Raw genomic sequence first — 15,810 nt, 5'->3', positions numbered from 1 at the left:
GCTTTGGCCACCTTCCTGGTGGTGAAAGATGTGCAGTTGCAACTACAGACTTCCATCCAGTGAAAGTTGATAGTTTAATGCGAATTTTTTCACAGTTATTCAAAATTACAAAACTTTTTTGCAAACTTGATGCTTTAAGCTTGATCTCTATAACCCATATTTTTTGATGATATTCTATACTGTAGATGAGATATTTCAGTCTTCACATTTTGAAAGTTTCACAATTTGTTGTTTTTTGTAGATGCACTGAACCTCTGCCAGTTTTTTATCTTTTATGTTTTTTTGTTTGTTTGTTTGTTTGTTTGTTTGTTTGTTTGCTTTTGAGAACCAATTTGGCTCAGTGAGATGCGTCGCCACCTTGAGATCAGGAGGCCCAGGTTCGAGCCCAGCTCATGGCAACATTTCTTTTAAATAATTTCCCCTAGGGATCAATAACATATTCTGATTCAGATTTTTTTTTTTTTAACCAGCAGCAGGCAAAGACCAACTTGTTTGCTCAGTCACGCTACAATAATAATAGGATGGCAACCTCCGTGAAACTAGGAAAAATTTATGGTCCAGTGACTGAATTGAATTTTATTGTTGTGAGAGAACAATTGCAGGTAGCTGCACTGTTCAACTGATCACTGAGAGGGTGAGGATACAAGACCCCTTAACTTCTGAGCAACCACTTTTGATTGCAAGTCGACTGCACAGACATGGTCTGGCTCAGACTTAGATTGCAAATGTCTGTAGCATCACTCGCCCTGACAGAGAACGTTAACCTCAACAGAACTCAGCATGAAGCTGGAGTTTAAACTGAAAACAGTTTCAGCACAGACAGCGGGTACATTTGTAATTTAGCAACTGTATATAATTCTGCTAATTTTACAATCTTCCTCTTTAAAATTAGCTAATAGCAGCCTTGGCTTTTTAATTAATTAGATTGCTTAATGATTGTAACTTTATTTCAACGATTCAGCAGTGTATGCATCACAGTATGAATTTTAGTTCATGAATGAGAACATATGTTTTTAGTAGGATGTTTTTTTGGAGTCTCTCTTGCTTGCGGAAGCCACACGAGGGACAGCCAATCAGAAGAAAGTGCACTTTTAGGAAAGAGGGGGCTTTTAAACAATAAGACTAAATGCTTATTTCAAACGCAGGCCTTAATCGCTGCCTAATCCACTTTTTTTAAAGCTTTGAATCACTGAAGGCTGTTGTAGAGCACAAGTTCACAAGGCAAAATTTGTGGAATACTTCTTTAATTTAAGTTACTCTTAAAAAAAAACTGCATTACATGTGGAAACCAAACTCTCTACTACTAGGAAAAACTGTTCATGCAGTCCATGGAGTAAATTTAGAATGAGAGGTGCTCTTATTATTTTTACCACTAGGTGGAAGCAGAGAGGAGGATCTGACAGTGCTGCAAAAATTCAACATGGTTGCAGTTTTGACCAAGGCTCAGCAGGGGTCAGTATGGAGTTGCATATGTGAACAGGACCAAGATGCTGTTTGTCCATAGGAGGCACTGTATCCACAGCCATTCCTGTTCTGTATGTCACACATAAACACATGCCGTGTTTTGAAACAGGGTTCACTCAAGGCTTAACTTGGCATCCCATTTTAGAACTCCACCCTTAACAGCTCTAAATGGACTTAGTGACTTCACCCCACCCCCGTCCTGCTGTGTTGCTCTGTGTGTGTGTGTGTGTGTGTGTGTGTGTGTGTGTGTGTGTGTGTGTGTGTGTGTGTGTGTGTGTGTGTGTGTGTGTGTGTGTGTTTCTAACACAACGTGCAAGAATCTGGGAAAGCAGAAAAGACGGAGAGGAACTAAAAGGCCAAGACATTAGGAGGAAATGTAGGTCATTGAAGATATGAGTGAGGATGAAGTGGAGTGAAGGGACCTGGAGGGAGACAAGGGGGAGAATGACAGACGAGGACAAGACACCTGAAAGACTCCCAGCCCTGATGTGGCCAGAGGCAAAGGAACGTCAGGGGCAGAGAGACAGAAAGAGTCAAAGAGGGATGAAGAAAGAATCAGAATCAATAACAGTGTGTGTGTGTGTGTGTGTGTGTGTGTGTGTGTGTGTGTGTGTGTGTGTGTGTGTGTGTGTGTGTGTGTGTGTGTGTGTGTTCTGACCAATCAAAAGCAACCATTACCTCTCTCCTCTCTCCTTATACCTCCTCCCTCTCTTGTTATACAAAGAGGTGACCTAAATACTAAATCTGCCAAACTGTTGGAGAAAAACTAAGAGAAACTGCTTCCTGCCTGTGTGCATGTTTGTGTGTGCGTGTGTGTGTGTGTGTGTGTGTGTGTGAGAGTGAGGGCAGTGTTGGGGTTGTGCTAAATGTTGCATCAGTAATGAAAGCCATATTATTGCAGCTCAAAGCTTTATTCTTGCCTGTTGGCATAGCAACTACTGAGCCAAACCAGGATGATCAAAGAGGGTCTGATTACACAGTGTTTGCCTGTGTGTGTGTGTGTGTGTGTGTGTGTGTGTGTGTGTGTGTGTGTGTGTGTGTGTGTTTGTGTGTGTGCATGTGCATGTATGTGTGCGAGTGTGTGTGTGTTTCTGCACTTTTTTGGGCTTCATACACTGTTGGATATACAGAGTAATATATTATGCATCAGTGGTGCAAAATTGCTTGAGTTTGATAAGAACCAGTGGTGCCAGCGGTACATCAGTTCCATAGTTTAATGAAGCTATCATCTCAGTGAGATCAGGTATCAAAAGAAACACAGTTTGGTATTTTAGCCCTGAAGAACCAGGATGAACGTAGTTTGTAATAACATGATTATTTTCCTTTTTGGTGCAGACTGCAGACAGGATATAATAAAAAAGTAAATACCGGTACTACAGCTCCAGTGAACCCTTAAGTAGTCTCAGGTAGAGGGGGTGGGAGCAAGTGGGGAGCCGTGTGCACTCTGCAGGAAGCGAGAGAGACGAGAGCTGAACAGTGTCGAGTGAACGCAGAGTTCCTAGAAGGGCGACAGACATATTTTCGGATTGACGGATAGTTAACTGGAGTGAAAAGCTGTTGTACCCTACTGTGAGGTAAATGTGAATTTTGTCTGACACTTGTACCATATGTTATTGTGTAAAATGGACTAACTGCGATTAGCCGCTAGCACAACTGCTAACACAGCCGCTAGCCCAGCTGCTAACATAGCCGCTAGCATATTCGCTAAGCTCTTGTTCTGCTCTGTTTTATTAATTAAGCTAATGCTAAGATTGAATGTTATCTCATGTGAATTGGCATTTAGCGGGGTTGTGTGATTCAGTAGGAGGAGACGGACGTCTTGCTGGCGTGTCAGAGAGGTCCCTTCTACTGGTGTGCTGAAGTTATGTGTTCACGTGGAGAGGACGACTGAGTGCTGCTGCCGCGGCCTGCTGGTAGCCTTGACCCACTTTCCCCTGCTATCCCCTTGAACTGCCTGGAGGTGTGAGTACTGTTTGCACGTGCTTTTTATTTTACTGCTTGGCAACAAGTGAAGCGACCATATTGTTTTAGGTCCCAACGCACCCGAGCCACGACTCAGGCCTGCAACGAGGGGTTTGCTAGCAGAAAGACTGTAGCACTTGAGGTGTGAGTGTGTGTGGGCTCACAGTATTATTTTAATTATTTTGTTTCTGTTGAAGTAGATACCATACCATTGTTTAACAAACTTTATTGATTTTACTTATTTTCTTTTGTGTTATTAATTAATCATTCACTAAAGTGGAGTTAACTTTATAATTGACCTGCTTGTGTGTGATTTATTTCCATATAGTGTAGTTTTATTGCATATTTTGTACCATAAGCATTAAAAAGGGAGTATCAGTAGGAAAGTAACAACAGGAACCCAGGGCCCCTCTCAATAGAACGTGGGACGGGTGTTACATAATATGCATTTAACAATTTGATTATTTTCTAACAAAAAACTGAGTGAAACTCAAGTTAGACCTGTGTTTGTAAATGAACCGCCCCATGTTGTGTAGCTTTCTGGATTTTATACTTCTACAACACTGTCCAATAGAGACACATGAATGAAATGCAGTGTCATTAAAAACACTGATTTTTTTCATATTCTTCAATGATCTTTATTTAAAAATATAATATATTTACATCTGAATAAAGTTTTAGGCATTACGCTGACTGATGGATGAAGAATTCCCGTTGGATTGTTCCCATCACGACCCAGGTGATCAGTCTCTTGATAGCTTTTCCTCTGGTTCCTGCTCTCTGCTGACACTCCTAGCTCTAGCCACGTTCTCCATTCTCTCTCTTTAAACAAAGTCTTATAAATAGTTTAACCATGTGCATTGAATCTGCATTTGGGTCTAAGCCTTCTATGGAGGGAATATCTCTACACAGTGACATCCATTCAATTTTCAATTCAATTCAATTTTATTTATAGAGCGCCAAATCACAGCAACAGTCTCCTCAAGGCGCTTTATATTGTAAGGTATACTTACAAAAAAAACCCCAACAATCAAATGACCCCCTGTGAGCAAGCACTTTGGCGACAGTGGGAAGGAAAAACTCCCTTTTAACAGGAAGAAACCTCCAGCAGAACCAGGCTCAGGGAGGGGCGGCCATCTGCTGCGACCGGTTGGGGAGGGGCAAGGAAAACAGGATAAAAACATGCTGTGGAAGAGAGACAGAGGTTAAAAACAAGTACGATTCAGCACAGAGAGGACTATTAATACATAGAGGGTGAAGAAGAAACACCCAGTGCATGATGGGAATCCCCCGGCAGCCTAATGCTGGGCATACACTCTGCGATTTTTGGCCCATTTTGAGCCGATTTTTCAGTCGTGCGACCGTTTTGGGGATCGGCCCGAGTTTGCCCTTAATCACGTGTCGTGCATCGTATACATGGGGTAACGAGAGGCGATTAACACCTCACGACCAGCTCCCAATCATCAAGCGTTTGGTCGTAAGGAAATCAAACCTGTTTGAAATCCTGTCGGCCATCGTGAGGGTGTCAACGCAGCGTCTCACACTGCAAACACAGAAATAAAAGCGAAAAGACGGAACAGCACGGCAGTGCGGCGTGTGATCCGGACACAAGCGATGGAGGCACGACTTGTAGAACTTTGGCAAGGTCATCCGAGCCTTTTCGATGTTACCTCACAAAATTATCGCGACCGCAACAACCGTGAAAATAGTGTAAGATTTTGTGTTTTAACCTTCATGCTATGGACGCACAGTGTGAGCACTCAGGTCGCACAGAGCATCGGGCCGTATAGTGTGAGACCCTGCATCGTGACCTACGAACTTCTAGCCCCTGCGAGTCAATCGGACAGTTTGAGCAGGAGCTGAATAACGCGACTGAAGAAATCGCACAGTGTATGCCCAGCTTATTGCAGCCTGCAAGGAAGATTCAGGGTCACATGAGTAGGACATCAGCCTGCTAAAAGGATACTGAAAACGCCGTCGGAATAGTGTTAGTTGTCATCACTGGTGCAGGTGGACTCATCTGAACACCTCCGAAATTTGCAAGCACGCGAGTTTTCCTCTTCTTCCTCAAAATCCTCTCGGGACCGCTTCCTCGAGCCTCCAGTTTCATGGTTGTCAAGCTCTTCATGTGCGTCTTCAAAAAGTTCATCACTACTGCTCTCGGAGTTTGCAAGCCTGGACTGTTTGCTATTAGGCTCTTCTTCATCTCCATCTTCCTTTCTGGACCTTTTCGTGGATCCAACAGGCAGCTGTTCTTCTTCTGTTACCTGCTGATTGATGTCCTCGTCAGCAATATTACCAGCATGAGGACAGCCCTCGCTATCAGTGTCACAGGCAGAGATGAAGTCAGAGTCATCATCAGAAAACTCCTCGCTCCATCTGAATCTTTTGTTTGGTTCCACATCTTCTTCATCCATCTCTCTAGGCCTCCTCCTGGATACACCTGGCTGAGGATCCTCTTCTGGGATGTACTGGTGAACATCCTCACAGTCTTCAAATGCCTCATCAGAATCATCATTTTCAATGTCGGCAATGTTTACATTGTTAACATTGCCGTCATTGACATTGTCAATGTCAAAGACATCATATTGTTCCTCTAATTCATCTAACAGCTCAATCAGCCTCCAAAAAATGATATTATAGAGAGCATGATAAAGACTGTTCAGTAAACCCCAGAATCCACCAATAGGTTCATAAGCTGGTTCCTGATCTCCACTTGGAAGATTTTCTGGGTTAACCTGTCGGCCTGCAAGATCATTTTATCTTTTAATTAGCATTCATAAATATCTGCTGAAAATCAGTTTTTCATCAATTTCAAGACTGAGTACATGTGCTTACCATTACGGTTATTTTGTGATTCATCTCCTCTTCCATTCATTTTGACTACAAGGAACACAAAACAACAATGATCACTAAACCTCAACTCAGAATGTTCAGCGAATTTGCTTTTTTTGTGATAACTTTAGGCTACGTCCACACGTACGGGCATTTTTGAAAACAGGAGTTTTCCTTTTTCGTTTACAAAACAAAAATCCCGTCCACATGTGCAGTTTTGAAAAAATATCTCCTTCCACATGTAAACCCTAAAAACAAAGTCAAACGCTGTCAAGAACATGCCAAATCCTAACCGTGTAGAAATGTTGGCCAATCAGAAGTCCAGAAGCTTGGGAGGAAAACCTCACAAAACCTTACGTACTTCTGAAAAGTTCTTGTCTTTTTCTTGAAGGCAGCTAATTTTGTGTTACTTTCAAGTGCCTTCATCATTTCAAATGTTAATAACTAAAGACAGCATTTTGGCTGGTATAGACTCACAACTTTGGAATGGACAAAATGCATATAGCATACATAAATGTAATTTTTTTTAAATTACATTTATTCCAAACCGACGTCAGGATTTGGGTTGTGAGAGCGTCTGTGTTGAATGTAGAAGCCACGTCTGATGCTCACTCTGATGCCTCTGTCTTTCTAAATGGAGGCACAGTAACTGTGTGTGTATATGTAAGCGTGTAAAAACTGCAGATACTAAGATTAATAGCAACAGTATTTTGTCTACATCGGCCATTGTAGAAATTGATCTGATGTAAACAATAACGTGGCCACAGCGTGACGTCAAAAACGGCGCACACTTTTGACATTGCCTGAGTAAATCTCCGTTTTCCTCGTCCACACATAAACACAAAAACGTACTTTTCAAAAATCTCCACCCTGGCAGGAGTTTTTAAAAATCTCACCTTTCAGTGACTCAATATGATGTTTAGGTGTGGACGAGAGGCCCAAATGCATAGACAAAGCTTCAAAAATAGCCGTGTACATGTGGACGTAGCCTCAGTTTCTCAAAAAATGCTCTCAGAAATTCTAATAGTTTGTTTGAGAACAAAACTTAAACTTATTAACAAGATAATCTCAGAAATAATCGTGTTAAAAAGAGCTTCTGTCACTGTAAGATATGATTAAGAACATTTTCTAATTTATGTATAATTTGTCTTCATTTGTTTTCTTGAATAATAGATCCACATCATCCTCTCTACGATGTAAAATATAGTCTAGAGTTGCACAATGTAAAGTACATAAATACTGTCCTGGCCAGCAGGGAATCAGGCTTTATATTTAAGTAAATGATCTTAAGTTTATAAACTGAAATTTGAGCTTACTTTAGTTCTTGGTAAATTGCAGAGCAGTTAATCCTCAGGGAAACGTAGAAATTTCACTAAATAGTCCTCTGCTTTCAAACGCTTGCAGTGTCTCTTCAGTTCTGTTTTCATATGCTGATGTTTTCATCCAAAACATGTTTAAATGCTGTGATGTCATTTTAGCATCAAGGCATCACTATGGCAACAAAACAACATGCATTAAATGACGTTCCAAACAACAACAACCAAGCTGTTTTCAGTGCTTAATATTTAACATGCCTTTGTTATAAACTTTATTTGTACAAATCTGTGATGTTGATGTGCACAGCCTGGGATTCAGACCTCAGAGGGTTAATCCAACAAATCACGAAAAATTAGGTTTAAATTTTTGTTCATGACAGTGCAGATTTCTGACATTTTGTGTACTTTAAGTGTAGCCCTGGCTATATAAATAGGTAATTTATTTAAATAGTTCATTTATATTGATAGTTAAATGCAAATGTTCACTGTGTTCAATAATGTGTATACAAATGCCTGTAAGGTATGTGATGTGTGTCAGTTAAATGCACAACCTTTTTATTTGTATTTTGAGATTTATGTCATTATTTTTGATATGGTATTGATATGTACCGGTATGTCAGAAAGTGTGAATATTGTTATATTAATATTAATATAATATTATAATATTAATATTATATTAATATTTTAATGACTAAAAGAAAGAACCCACAACCCTCACTCCCACTACACGTCCAGTTTGATGGCATAGCTCGCAAGATGAATATGCCGTATGAGGCTTTTGTCCAAAATATAATGCTAATTTTCATTAAGTCCCAATAATAACATTTTTTTTAAACAGGATTTGAATTAGTAAAATACATTTTGATGTTATTGTACCATGAATAAGTTTTTGTGCCTCAAGCAGCTGCTTGTGAGAACGTGTTTACGTTCCTGTTTTGATTTTATTTCGCTCTTTTTATCTATTTTAGTCAGTGTTTGTAAACAAGAAGCATCAAGGGAAGGTTCCTGTAAATCCATAATGCTCAGGTTTTAAGGGCAAAATTGGTTTTGTGGAAAGAAAGTGAAATGCCATTTAAGTTATGACATATAATCAATGTTATATCTTTGCAAAAACAAAAATAAATTCATGGCTTTTTTTGTCTCGCATCTTGTTAATCAAGGACTGTCTCACAAGTGTTGACTAGATGAATTTGCAGCTCTTTTCTCTTCAGTAGTGGTAAAGGCAGTGAACACGGACTCGATGTATTTTGGCTTTGTTCATCGTTGATACACAGTCTGCAGTCACACCATACGGTAATATATTCTGGCTCGATTTTGTTGATACATTACAATTAATAACACACAATGTTTCAACAGGGCTAATGGCCTTTGTTGCATTTTATTCTCTGTGGTGTGTCTAAGCTAACACCATAAAGACAGATAACTCTTGTTTATTTTGTCTGTCAGGTGAAAAGCTGAGAGTCAGTAATGTGTAACTGAAACCACAATATCTGCTCATGTGAATTAATCGAGCCAGTCTAACAAAGAAGAATGAAAAGAGAGCAGGTTTATTGCTTTTGCCAGCTGAGAGAAGGAGCGTGTGTGCGTGTGTGTGCATGCAGTGTGCAGTGTGAAGAGTCACTTTGGGGGTGAGCCTGGTATTACAGAGTTATAAAAAAAACATGTCATCATTTCTCAGAAACCACAGAGCCGGTTGCCATGGGGATGCTGCAGGGAGCTCCTCATCCTCCCACCAATGGGCTTCAGCGATCTGTTACCGCGGGAAACCTGGCTTGTTGCCTAGGAGACCAGAGACTGTGTGCTCCAGCTTAAATGAGAGAAAGAGCTGAAACACAGGGCATAAAAAGGTTCACAGAGATATCTGGGATTACTGGTGTGTGGAGGCAATATCGATCTCTTAATTGAAAATTAGATATCAGCCAATGAATGTAGCAGTTATATTGATTCTGGTGTTATTGCACTATTTGTCACGGTTACTGTATACTGTCTTTGTTTGGTAATATAAAAGAAAAAAAACCCATAAAGACATGAGTAAAAGTGTGGCCAAATATCTAAATTATATTAAAAAAAAAAGATGATAGTTATTCAGTAATACTGTCCTCAGTTTAGAAAGAATGAAATGGAAGTGATGTTTACTGATGCACCATATGCCAGCTAACTGCTATAGTGTACCTAACTTTACTTACGATTGATTGAGATCAAACAAAACATCAGTCAGAGCATAAAATATAACATAATAGTATCAAACTTATATCTTCCATCGCCTTGTAAAAGGTGAAAGGCTCTTTAAAACTCACATTTTATAATATTGCTTACATTTTAAAAACCAAGAACTGATGGAGCCAAACATGATTGGATGAAAACAGAGGTTTTACAGTTTTTATAGATTTAAATGTACAATAGAAGTGTAGGTAGACAGCAGAGCAGTGACTGATACTAGACAAGGTGGTGAAGAGTGGCAAAGCCAGAGAGAAAATCTGCCATTCAGCCCCCAGTAGGACTGGCTGGCACATGAAGACAGTCTGGACCACAAAAAGGACAAGTTAGCAAATAAGATATCCAGCAATAGTTTCCAGAAACAAGAGAAGTTTGAGGCGTTTTCTACCACAACTGTTGAAGCGATCTATCAAAGACTGTATAAGAGAGCTGAAGTATATGTGTAGATGTCAACTAACTGTTGAGCTATGAGCAGGTCCAGGGACCAGGACCAATAAAAAAAGGTCACTATGCCCCACAGGTTACCTTTACTTTTAAAACTGAGGCACGGAGTTTGGTGACAAAAGACTTAAATACTCACATCAGCAATAAGTAACAGCAGCACAACTAAGCTTATGCTAATTATTCATTTAATAGTACCTCCGTGCATCAGCCATGGCAGAGCTAACTAGCACAGACCCCACTGGGGCTCAGCGGCTGATGCTTACATCTAACAGATCAGACTTCTCAAAGTATCCAAGTACCCTTCATGTCTCATTGGAAATAAAAAAAAGAGGTTAGTGTGTGCAGCTAGCTTTAAATCATAATCTCACTTGAAAATAGAAAGGTCTCGAGGAGATTCTGCACTCCCAGTCGGGGCTCCAGTGAACTCCATTGGTTCATTCTGAGAACCAATGCTTTGTACACTGCCATCTCAAAGACAACTATTGACTGCATTTTTGTAAATGTGGTTACATTTCCCTATGAGAGCTCTGTGTACAACGTTTTGTAGCCGTGCATACCATCCTTGCAAGTGCTGAGTAGCCTGTAAAGGTATCCCAGTGTTTATTCATTGATTAGGTTTATTAATTTTATAGGCCTGCCTCTCACAGTGCTGTCTTAAATGTGAATCCAGTGGTTACTTATGTGCATATTAGTTTATAACCTCTTCTTTTGCAGACAAAGTAATTTTTGTCTGAGTGAGGTGAGCCAAATGCCCCTACTGAAAGTTTGCTGTTTGACCAGGTCATATGATCTGGCGCACCCCCCAGTTGAGCCTTAAGTGTGGAAAACTAGTAGGGAAAAATACAGATCGTTGGTCTTAAACTTTCATTCTGATATCTTTTATTTCAGTTTTAGTGCTTAGCAGAAAAGGACAGAAATCTGGCATCATTAAAAAAAAATACAAGTGATGAGCGGTTTTACTTATGGTAATAATATGAAACTTTTCCTTATCTGTCTTTATCTCAAAAATGCCCACAGATTAGTAAGTTTCTAGTTTGAAGATACAAAGTCTGTATTTCACAGATTTGTGAAAAAAAAGCTCCAGATGAGCATTTTATGTGAAAATACCAGCACCAGGAAAACAAAGTGTGAGAGGACGTATTCAACACACGATGAATTATTGATAAGTGAGCCATCTGGAGATGCAAATAACCTCCTACTTATTCACCAAGGACGTCACCTGAGTGCAAGACAGCACTGCAATGCAGAGGGAAATATTACATAGTGTGTTGTATGGCATTGTGCCATAGAAATACATTGTGTGACTAAAGCTTGTTTTCCACTTTTTTGAATTCTGCATTTCAAGGTTTTATATTGTACAGCTACTGAAAAGTTTATTGTTTTATGAGGGCTGAGTTTCTCTTTTAAATCTTTCCACCATGAAGGCCCGAGCACAACCCAACACTTTTAGAATGTTGCAGAGTGTTGGTGCATCCAGTAAAGACTAAAATTACTTTTTATAGAATGTTTTTACACATTCTGTGGTATCTGCTGAAATTCAGCAATATTCCTGCTGCTGACTCATGTTGAACAGCTGTTATTTACTCTAAGCGGTTTTGATTGGGCCAAAGTTAAAATGTTGGCGTTTGTTGGAGATTGGAGATTTGTTGCCCATTGAACTGCAGGATGTTCATTTTGTCCTTGCAGCTATGGAGCTTTTAAGTGATGAATTTAGGGAACTCCATGGATAAAGTCTGGTGCCTGTTGTGCTCACTTTCAACTCTTTGAATGTAGCTGTCAACCCAGAGAGCTATGGCCATGCCAAGCAGGGAGTCCCACAAATTCATCCAGAATGATTGGTGACTCTGTTGAGGGGAAAGCTGCCAACATCTGTCTCTAGACTCTTTATTCAAGTCACTAATTAGGCACTACTGGGGAGGTTTCATCCTTGCTCTATTGGACCACTTGAACTGAGACTGCTCAACTTTTCTTTTTATATTTTCTACTAATACCTGACTAATAAAAGGAAATACAAATAAGAGATACATAATACATAAGTACATATAAAATATAAGTTATTTTTTTAAAGCTTCAGTCTTTAAAAATAAATCATACAAGCCATTATACATCCAATGGCATCAATTAAAAATTCAATTTTTTAATGATGTAACAAAGTATACACACAATATTCAAATTGCCTGTCTGATATTGTTTAGGTTGCACGCCTTCTTGGATCGAGTTTTGATGCATCCCGTAAATTGCTGATTAGACTGAGGTCTCAGGCTCCAAATGACAATCCAAGGTTTCCCAGCAGAACGCTGAAATACGTTTTCATAAAGCGAAAAGTGGAAGTCGTATGGGTTGAGAACAGTTGTATGCAATTAGTGAATATTTTCCCACTCAAAGATGTCATTATGCACGATAACTTCCTGTTAAAAACAAAGTGTAGATATTAGCTTGCCTTTTTTAAAATATTTAGGATATGGCAACAGTGTTGGAGTTCTTTTAAATTTTACACCAAAACATAAATGAAACAAAGAATGATTGATGGGCTCGAAACCAGGAAACAGACAGCAGCAGGGCATGATGCAGTAATGTAGTTTTAGCCAACTAAAATAAAAGATAAGCACATCAGTACAAATAAATATTTTAAATTAAAGTTAGGATTTTTTTCATTAATACAACATATGGTATTACTATTTCCCGACAGTCACCACAAACTTTAGCTGGTTACAAGTGACTCTTGAGATTATTTTTATGTTATTTACATTTGTGCAAATCCCTCTGTAATAAAAGTAGCAAAGCAAACACTACTTTGCGTGCCCTCAAAACCCTTTACTGACACATCTGAACGCCACATCAAACAGAATGCTTTCCACTGAACTCAAGCAATTTGACTGATGCCAACAGTGTCGGAGTTTATTTTCCAGTAGTGTACTGTTACCTTTGATAAGCGGGCAGTGCGTGAATATAAAATAGAAAAGCATATACAAATAGTAAGTGTGCTACATGAAGACCAGTCACTTTAATGAGTCATGCACCCTTTCTGATGCACAAGGTTAACTAAATACTAACTTTTGGATATTCAGTGTTTTGTTAATTGAAACTGAAAAGCACTTTAGGTTAACCAAAGAAAAATTTTCCTACTTAAAAAGAAAGAGAGAAAAACACTTATCGACACTGCACACACAGGTTTGGTGTTTAAAGCATAAATTTGACCGTAAACGTCTTAAGGTTTGCTTCAAAAATGAAAGTCCCCATTTCTAAAATTGCACCAAATAATGAGCTTCAATAAAAAGGCATAACTGATTGTGGCTTTGAAAAGCCTCTGAGTCATGCCTGGCTTACATCAGGATACTTTTTGATGCTTGAGTCACTCTGGTTTTATCTTAATAAGAAAAAGAGGTCAGTCTGATCCCCTGAGTGTGTACATTTGCAAAGCAGATAATGAATGGCTCGAGATGTCTGAAGAAAAGAAAATGTATAAAAGGTGGATGTTGCTTCCAAATCTGGAAGTGAAAGCTGCTTCAATGGCCAAAAGGGGGCGACATCATTGGTGGCAAAAAGATTTTAGGGTGTATCAAAGTGTTTGGGAAAACTGGCCTCAACTCCCATCGCTGTGACCTCAGTAAACACTTTCTGGTCATATTTCGTCCATTCATTACATTTTCGACATCATTTTGGTCGCCAAGAGTCAGAAAGAAGGATTATCCATTAATGGTCATGAGTGAGTCGTTTCATAGTCTGATCCATCCCTTATTCGTCAAGTTTGATTTCAGAACACCAAGATGTTTAGAAAAATCTCAGCTTGAGGCTTAAAGCCGGGACTTTGATAAGAAATGGGTGTTCAAAGTTGCGTCTATGTTTTATACTGTCAGTGATAACTTAATGTCTCAGTTTTCCCACATTAAGTCACTTGTATTATACATTTATCACAGTACAACTATTGTCATAACTCATAGTGCTAACAGGCCTCTTAGGTTTACTCTTTCACATTGATGTGGTGCAGAAGGCCATGGGTAGTGTCTCTAAATCACTGTCAGTTTTACAGCTTTCTGAAACACCTATGGCTCTGATGAAACAGCTTGGAAAAAAACTCCCAGGACAGGATCTATTCCAGATCCAATGTTGACTGGATCTGTACATTTAATTCTCCTGACCAAGACTAAACAGAACAAGGAAATGACTAGATTTGATCCAAGACCAGCAAAAAAGCACTGAACAGACCTCATCTTATCTTAATGACCTTATAGTACCATATCACCCCATTAGAGCACTTTGCTCTCGCACTGCAGGATTACTTGTTGTTCTTAGAGTATTTAAAAGTAGAATGGGAGGCAGAGCCTTCAGTTTTCAGGCCCAGTCTGGATTTGGGAGAAAGAAACTATCTCTACTTTTAAGATTAGGCTTAAAACTTTCCTTTTTGCTAAACATATAGGGGTGGATCAGGTGACCCTGAATCCTCCCTTAGTTATCCTGCAATAGGTGTAGCCTGCTGGGGGATTCCCATGATGCATTGAGTATTTCTTCTTCAATCACCTTTCTCACTCACTATGTGTTCATAGACCTCTCTGCATTGAATCATACTTGTTATTATTCTCTGTCTCTCTTCCACAGCATGTCTTTTATCCTGTTTTCCTTCTCTCACCCCAACCGGTCGCAACAGATGGCCCCGCCCCTCCCTGAGCCTGGTTCTGCTGGAGGTTTCTTCCTGTTAAAAGGAAGTTTTTCCTTCCCACTGTCCCCAAAGTGCTTGCTCATAGGGGGTTATATGATTGTTGGGTTTTTCTCTGTATGTATTATTGTAGGGTCTACCTTACAATATAAAGCACCTTCAGGAGACTGTAGTTGTGATTTTTATTTGTATAAATAAAATTGAATTGAATTGAACATCCAGAGGGTCTGTGATATGTTAAATGATGAAAGTGGCTTTTCATTCCTCTACATATTAAACCAAAGTATATAAACTGATTAGCTATTAACAATTGATTTGTTTTTCTATACTGACAACTGTAACTGAAATGGCTTTGATACTGAATAATTCTTTAAAAAAATTCTCATTTCTGAAGCAATTCATGCCTCATCAGTGTGTGGTACATTATCTCATATTTACAATTTTCTCCACACGATCTTGTAATTATGAGATATTAGGCTAATGCAGCATTGATTGAACTGTGAATTGGGATAATTAAGAACTTGCCACGGGATATGATGTCAGCCAAAAAAAATGAATAAATAAACACGCTGATTTATCTGTCTTAAGACGGATACTGATTTTTGGTCATTTAAAAATACGATACATTGTCTGAAATTATTTTTTTTAATACACATTAACCATAAACATTTGTTCTGTGTAGTTATTCATCAGTCATTATAAATGCTGGGGTCATTGCTCAAAAAAAGCAATTTATACAATTACTTGTTACTTTTCTTACAAGTAATGCAGTACATAACTAACTAACTAATTACTCACTGTTAAACTTGTTTTGTTTTGTTTTTTTACACTACTCTTTGGGTTTACGTACCTATGTCCACAACTCCATTTTCCTCCTTCTGCCCACAAACTGAAATCAGCTGATTGTAGTGGGGTGGG

At 39.1% G+C, this 15,810-nt stretch overlaps 1 protein-coding gene across 2 annotated transcripts; it reads right to left on the bottom strand.

Annotated features, from left to right (window-relative positions):
- Positions 1-4,517: 4,517 nt before the first annotated feature.
- On the bottom strand, positions 4,518-9,148 carry LOC109196966 (clumping factor A-like). 2 transcript variants are annotated; one of them, XM_019351690.2, is made up of 3 exons: positions 7,578-9,148; positions 6,265-6,309; positions 4,518-6,172 (listed from the first exon to the last, which is right to left on the bottom strand). In XM_019351690.2, exons 2-3 carry the CDS (start codon positions 6,302-6,304, stop codon positions 5,415-5,417), a joined length of 798 nt encoding a protein of 265 aa, XP_019207235.1. In that variant the 5' UTR covers positions 6,305-6,309; positions 7,578-9,148; the 3' UTR covers positions 4,518-5,414. The 2 variants fall into 2 exon arrangements, with proteins under 2 accessions (XP_019207235.1, XP_019207236.1); XM_019351691.2 differs by lacking the exon at positions 7,578-9,148 and adding an exon at positions 6,797-7,517.
- Between the last annotated feature and the right edge of the window lie 6,662 nt (positions 9,149-15,810).

Source organism: Oreochromis niloticus, linkage group LG23 (genome assembly GCF_001858045.2).
Source record: "Oreochromis niloticus isolate F11D_XX linkage group LG23, O_niloticus_UMD_NMBU, whole genome shotgun sequence".
In the NCBI taxonomy this organism is placed as follows: Eukaryota; Metazoa; Chordata; class Actinopteri; order Cichliformes; family Cichlidae; genus Oreochromis; species Oreochromis niloticus.
This window is presented reverse-complemented; position numbering and strand designations above follow the sequence as displayed.

Excerpts from the sequence above, each read along its gene's own strand:
- LOC109196966 (XM_019351690.2), bottom strand. The coding sequence starts at position 6,304 with ATGAATGGAAGAGGAGATGAATCACAAAATAACCGTAATG. Across the intron at positions 6,173-6,264 it reads ATCACAAAATAACCGTAATG|GCCGACAGGTTAACCCAGAA; the intron begins GTAAGCACATGT and ends ATGATCTTGCAG.